We start from the raw sequence: 7,084 nt of genomic DNA on the forward strand, positions 1-7,084 counted from the left end.
GGCATGCGATATGTAGTTTTATGCGGTTATTGCCAATAGATAATGGGACAGCAGAGGCAATGTTGAGATATCGAGATCCAATCGTGATACGCCAGGGTGACCATTGTATAATTTATGTCACCGACTTGTCAGTTGCAGACGCGGTTGGTACACTGCCCATAAATAATAGCTACATGACAGCTACCCTTATCTACTCTAGTTCGTGGCTCAATTAGTATGCCACCTTAGTTAGTTGAGTTTGGTTTGAGACCCATATATAGGGTTCTTCTATTTCTTTGTATGAGAGTTCTTTTTGGCTTACACAACTAAGAAGAGGAAAATTGTTTTCAGCCTCCACCCTTGTGTGTATTCCCCCATTGTGCAAGCAAGAAAGCTACAAGTGAGACTCCTTCCTTCTCTCCCACAATCTTGACATGGTATCAGAGCCTTGCTCGTGGTAAGGAGCTCAAGAAAGCAAGCCAAGCTCGCGGTGTTCTAGTAAGAGGAGCAGTGTTGCTTTCATTTTCTGTTCTGGGAGCAGATCTCTGCAGGTAGCACAGTCGAAAATTGCAAGAGTGCATTGTCTCAGGTTGAGACGCCCTTCGCGGTCAAGCAAGAGGGCAATATATGCTGCGGGGAAGGGCTTTAGCCCCAGGCGACCCTGTTTTTTTTATTTGAGGCCATTTCGGGGCCTGTTTTGGAGGCGGAAGTTTTCTGCACGCACTCAGGAAAAGGCCCTATTTTATGCTGTGCGACCACTGTTCTACAGGTCGGTGAAAAGTTACCACAGAAATTGCATCGTATGCTTGTGTGCAGAGACATTGGGAGTTACAGAATCATCCTTGGTTCCTGTTTATGCAAAATCGTCACTAGGAAGTGACTATGTGGTCAAATACCACTTTCGCCAGTTTTGCAGATTTGCCCTTGTGAGGGTGAAGCTGTGTTTTTTTGCAGTGACAGAATTTTTTGCAGTATTCTCTAATGGCATCTGATTCTCTTTCACAGATTGTAACTGAAAAGCTTGACAAGAACAACTTCCAAGCATGGAAGTTTAGAATGACGAATTTCCTTATGGGAAAAGGATATTGGGAATTTGTTGCAGGAAATGAAGAAGAACCAGTTCTTCCTGATGTTCCCAATCAACAGCAAATGCAGGCATTCAAAGCATGGCATGAGAGAGCTAGGAAAGTTATGTACTGGCTATCTATCAGTATTTCAAACTCTATGATTGTGCATATTCAGGATGCAAGTACGCCAAAGGAGGCATGGGATACTTTGTCAAAAATGTATAGCACAAATACGCAAGCCATGAAAATGCAGCTCAAGCAAGAGTTGCATAATGTGCAAAGAGAAAGTATGAGTATCAATGACTACCACATGAAGGTGAAGAAGATTGTAGATGCACTTGCTTCCATTGGGTCGCCAGTGGAAGATGATGATTTAGTTTCTGTGACCTTGAATGGTCTAGGAAAGGATTATGCACAGTTTCGGACATCCATTTCAGTTCGTGAAAGATTTCCCGATTTTGAGGAGTTGATTGCTCTTCTAATTTCTGAGGAGCAGAGAAATGGTGGTGCATCTTCTTCAGAAGGAACTTCAAAAGAAACTGTCTTCTACTCAAATGCTGGAAGAGGTAGAGGCAGAGGTAGAGGAGGCCGATTTGGAGGCCGTGGTAGAAATCAGAATATGCAGCAAACTCAAGAAAACCAGTCCTATGGAGGAGGATGTGGTAACTCTAGAGGCAGGGGGAGCCAAAGAGGTCGTGGTGGATGGCAAAGAGGCCAAAATGCAAACAGTAATGTTGAATGCTACTACTGTGGTAAAATGGATCATATGGCTAAAGACTGCTATAAAAAGCAGAATGACATCGTGAATGGAAAACTGCAACAAGAAAATTATGCATCTTCTAGTAGACAGGGTGATGATAAAAATGAACATTTGTTTATGGTGCAGCACATGAATAATTCTGTGACAAGTGTAGAAGAAAGCAACGATGTATGGTATGTTGACTCAGGTGCGTCAAACCACATGACAGGTCATGCAGAATGGATGGAGGATGCAAGGAAAATGGAAAAACCAGGATTTGTGGAGACTAGTGATGATACTGCACATCCTATTGTGCAGATTGGAAAAATTCCTTTGTCTATGCAGGATGGGAAAAAGAAATACCTGTCAGATGTATTTCATGTTCCGAATATCACCAAGAATCTGGTTTCTGTTGGTCAAATGGTTGAGCAGGGCTTGCAGGTCAGATTTAATCCTCATGGATGCTTTGTTGAGGATATGAAAAATAAAGGTCGCTTGATAGCAAAAGGAAAGAAGAAGGGCAGAATGTTTACATTGGACGCAGACATGCCTGAATTGAGTGCAACAATGTTTGCACATGGAACCGGTGTAGTTGCAAATATTGATATTTGGCATAAACGCATTGGTCATGTTAATGTACAGCGACTTAAATCAATGCAAGCCCAAAATATTGTTGCAGGATTGCCAAAATTCAAGGTTGCAGAAATGCATAAGGTATGTGAAGCCTGTCAGTTTGGAAAACAGGCAAGGAAACCATTTCCTAGACATGTTCAAGAGAGTAAGAAGCCATTGGAATTAATCCACTCTGATGTGTGGACTACTAAAGCTGCATCTCTTGGAGGCTGTCATTATTTTGTCAGTTTTATTGATGAATATAGCAGAAAAGTTTGGGTGTATTTTATGAAAAAGAAAAGTGAAGTTTTTGGGCATTTCAAAACTCTTAAAGCTATAGTTGAAAAAGAAACAGGCCTGCAAATAAAATGCCTAAGGTCAGATGGAGGGGGAGAGTGCCTCTCAAATGAGTTTGCAAAATTCCTGCAGGAGCATGGCATAAAGCAGCAATATTCATGCAGTCATACCCCACAACAAAATGGAGTTGCAGAAAGGAAAAATAGGCATATTGGAGAGGTATCTCGTGCCATGCTCAACGAAAAAGACTTGCCAGATTTTTACTGGGCTGAAGCAATTGCTACGGCAGTCTATATAATGAACAGGACTCCCACTGCAGCAATATATGGGATGACTCCAGAGGAGAGGTATACTGGTAGGAAACCAGATATTTCTCATTTGAAATTTTTTGGTTGCATTGCCTATGTACATGTGCCAGATGAGTTGAGATCCAAGTTGGATCCAAAAGCTGAGAAGTGCATCTTTATTGGTTACTCTCTGCAGCAAAAAGAGTATAGATGCTATAACCCTTCTACTCGTAAGTTTACAGTGAGTAGAGATGTTGTTTTTGATTAGATGAGTAGCTGGTATAAATAAGTAAATGTGATTGATGATGTAGATGCACAAAACGGTAATGCTGCACAGAATTCACAGCAGCAGTCACAAAATATTAGTGGACCTAGAGCGTCCTCTAGCAGTGGTTCACATTCTTCGCCATGGACAGGCAGATTGAGATCAGGAGAATCGTCTCAAAGCAATGCAGATAGTGGTATTCAGGTATCACGAAAAGGAAAAGAAAAGGTAGATCAGCCCATGTTTGATGTGAATGCAGGTCACTCTTATGTCGATGGTGAATCCAATGGCTCAGAACAGAGCGTTGATGATGAGTTGGGTATTTCTTCTATTGTTACACCTGGAGTAAGGAAGACCAGGGATGTTTTGAGAGCACCTGGGAGTGAACCTACTTTGCGCAGGTCTACCAGAGCTAGGTATCCTGTGGATAGGCTGAAATATGATGGATTTACAGCCATTCACTATGCATACATGGTCAAAGTGATACAGGAACCAGAACCCTCTTCTTTTGAGCAAGCCATGGGAAAAGAAAAATGGGAGAAAGCCATGGATGAAGAAATGGATGCCTTGGAAGCAAATGCTACATGGGAATTGGTACCTTTGCCTAAAGATAAGAATGCAATTGGCTGTAAGTGGGTTTATAAGGTGAAGCACAATGCAGATGGTTCTGTGAATAGATACAAGGCAAGATTAGTAGTCAAGGGGTATGCACAAACATATGGCATTGATTATGAAGAAACATTCAGTCCGGTTGCAAGGATGGCAACCGTAAGAGCAGTCATTGCTATGGCTGCATCAAAGAAATGGTCTTTACATCAGATGGATGTAAAGAATGCCTTCTTGCATGGTGATTTGCAAGAAGAGGTCTATATGGAGTAGCCACCAGGTTATGTGCATGTTGTTCATCCTGAGTTTGTTTGCAGGTTGAAGAAAGCCTTATATGGCTTGAAGCAAGCACCTAGAGCATGGTCTGACAAGATAGGACAATATCTTGTCACTATTGGCTTTCAGATTTCCAAGGCAGATTTCTCACTTTATGTGAGAAAAATAGAGAAAGGTATTATGCTACTTGTCATTTATGTTGATGATTTGATTATGACAGGTGACAGTGATGAAGATATTCTTCATGTGAAAATGCTATTGAAGCAGAAGTTTGAGATGAAGGATTTGGGAGAGCTGCGTTATTTCTTGGGCATTGAGGTGATTAGATCACCAAGTGGGATACAGCTTTTGCAGAGGCAGTATGGATTGGACATGTTGTCCAAATATGGGATGACAGGCTGTAAGCCTATTTCAGTTCCTTTGGAGCAGAATGTGAAGCTGAGCGCAGATGCAGGTGAGCTTCTGAAAGACCCTACTATATATAGACGCATAGTAGGAAGCTTGATTTATATGACTATTACCAGGCCAGATTTGAGCTATGCTGTTGGATTGGTAAGTCAGTTTATGCAGGCTCCAAGGAAATCGCATTTGGATGTAGCTAGACGCATACTCAGGTATGTGAAGTCCACATTACAGTATGGACTATTTTATGAGACTGGGGTTCAGATACAGCTGCATGGATACACTGATGCTGATTGGGCTGGTAGTATTTCTGATAGACGATCTACCAGTGGATATGTGCTCTCTTTTGGGAGTGCTGCAGTCACTTGGAGCAGCAAGAAACAGCCTACAGTTGCCTTGTCCAGGACAGAGGTTGAGTACAGGGGTGCAGCAATGGGTGCATGTGAGGTAGCTTGGTTGCATAAGCTACTTTATGATATGCATCAGCCTACAGATGGGCCAGTTGTCATTTATTGTGACAACATGAGCAATATACACTTGGCAAATAACCCAGTCTATCATGCTAGAACAAAGCACATTGAGGTGCATTATCACTATGTGCGGGAGAGGGTTTTACTAGGTCTTATTGATCTAGTTTATGTCAGCACAGAGGATCAGGTAGCTGATATATTCACGAAGGCATTGGGCGCAGAGAAGGTGCGCAAGTTCAGAGACCTGCTTGGTGTGCAGGAATTGGGATTGAGCTCGAGGGGGAGTGTTGAGATATCGAGCTCCACTCATGATACGCCAGGGTGACCGTTGTGTATTTATGTCACCGACTTGTCAGTTGCAGACGCGGTTGGTACACCGCCCATGAATAATAGCTACATGACAGCTATCCTTATCTACTCTAGTTCGTGGCTCAGTTAGTATGCCACCTTAGTTAGTTGAGTTTGGTTTGAGACCCATATATAGGATTCTTCTATTTCTTTGTATGAGAGTTCTTTTTGGCTTACACAACTAAGAAGAGGAAAACTGTTTTCAGCCTCCACCCTTGTGTGTATTCCCCCATTGTGCAAGCAAGAAAGCTACAAGTGAGACTCCTTCCTTCTCTCCCACAATCTTGACAGGCAATGTATCATCAATGCATTATTTTTAGAAAGTGGCTTGGATATGTCGAAACTTGTTGCAATAGCAACAGATGGTGCTTCATCTATGACAAGGCATTGGAATGGAGTTGTAGCATGCTTTCAAGCATTAATTCCACGTGTTATGGGCATACATTGTATTGCACATCAACAGGCATTAGCTGTAAAGGATGGATTTGTTTCACATCCTCATGTGTTTAGATTTGTGGATAAAGTTGCAAACAAAGTGTATGCATGGCTAGGTAGATCAACAAATCGCCACTTGGAGCTATGGAAGATCATGCATGAGTACGATATTATGGACGCAAAGATGTTGCAAATTCATGCCATTCGATGGCTTTCTAGAGGTCAAGTCATGGAAAGGTTTGTGAAAATCATGCCCGCTGTTCTTGAGCAATGGAAAAGACATGAGAAAAAGTGGTATGGATATGCTACAACTTTTGTGGTGCAATTTATCATACATCTTTCCGCAGACGTGCTCGCAGAGTTAAACAAATTAAACTCAGAATTTCAAAGGCAAGAGATGGATGTCACTATGATTGGTGCACTTATTGACTTGACTTTTGAAAAATGTAAACGAAGGTACCTTATATGTGATGATGATAAGTTTGGTGTTGGGTCAAAGAATCTTATTGAATTTCTTAAGATGGCAAGCAATGGAAAGCTAGAGTATATGGATGCTAATGGTGTCCTACATGCACATGAATTGAAGTACATTCTAGTTCCCAAAGTGTCAAAAAAGAAGGAAATTCTAAGGCTACAAGCGATGCAGAAAGTGAGCATGATGGGTTGAACTTGAATATATCACTTGAAAGTGATGCAAATGAAACAAGTTCTCTAGTTGAGTGTATCTCTATTGCACGAGCATATGTGCAAAATATTTTGGATGCATTGACTAGTAGATTTGAGGATTTATCAATATTCAATGCATTCAAGATATTCAATCCTTCTTCATACCCTATGGATTCAATTGAGAGGGACAAAATGACTCAACTATGGTTAGAAAGACTAATCAACAAGCTCAATGTTGATAGTCAAACTGTTAACATTAGAAGGTGTATGAATGAATGAGAGGATTTTGTTGGGATGTTATATCGAGTTTCTCGAAATAGATGTATGCATGATGCTTGGGAGATTTGTAGCACTACAAAAACTTGGTGGGATTTATATCCCGGTATGATGCAATTATGGCAAACTAGCATGGTCATTCCAGCAAGCATAGCTTCATGTGAGAGAGGATTTTCAAGGCAAATTTTGATAAAAAGTAAGGCAAGGTACAGCTTATGCCTCGACACTTTGGATGCCTTAATGTTGCTATCTATTGATGCAAGAGAGAGTTGTCAAATTGATTGGAAGGATGTCTGGGACATTTGGATGGGAACAAAGAATAGGAGAGCAATGCCACTAGAATGATTGACTAGATTCAT

At 41.4% G+C, this 7,084-nt stretch overlaps 1 protein-coding gene across 1 annotated transcript; it reads left to right on the top strand.

Moving 5' to 3' along the window:
• The first annotated feature begins 5,724 nt into the window (after nt 1–5,724).
• On the top strand, nt 5,725–6,450 carry LOC148038930 (uncharacterized). The gene has a single exon (XM_087675294.1). The coding sequence runs from the start codon at nt 5,725–5,727 to the stop codon at nt 6,448–6,450; it is 726 nt and encodes a 241-aa protein (XP_087531420.1).
• The last annotated feature ends 634 nt before the right edge of the window (nt 6,451–7,084 follow it).

This window comes from Lygodium microphyllum, chromosome 3 (genome assembly GCF_053477565.2).
Source record: "Lygodium microphyllum isolate KBCC chromosome 3, Lygodium_microphyllum_v1.1.10, whole genome shotgun sequence".
Lineage (NCBI taxonomy): Eukaryota > Viridiplantae > Streptophyta > Polypodiopsida > Schizaeales > Lygodiaceae > Lygodium > Lygodium microphyllum.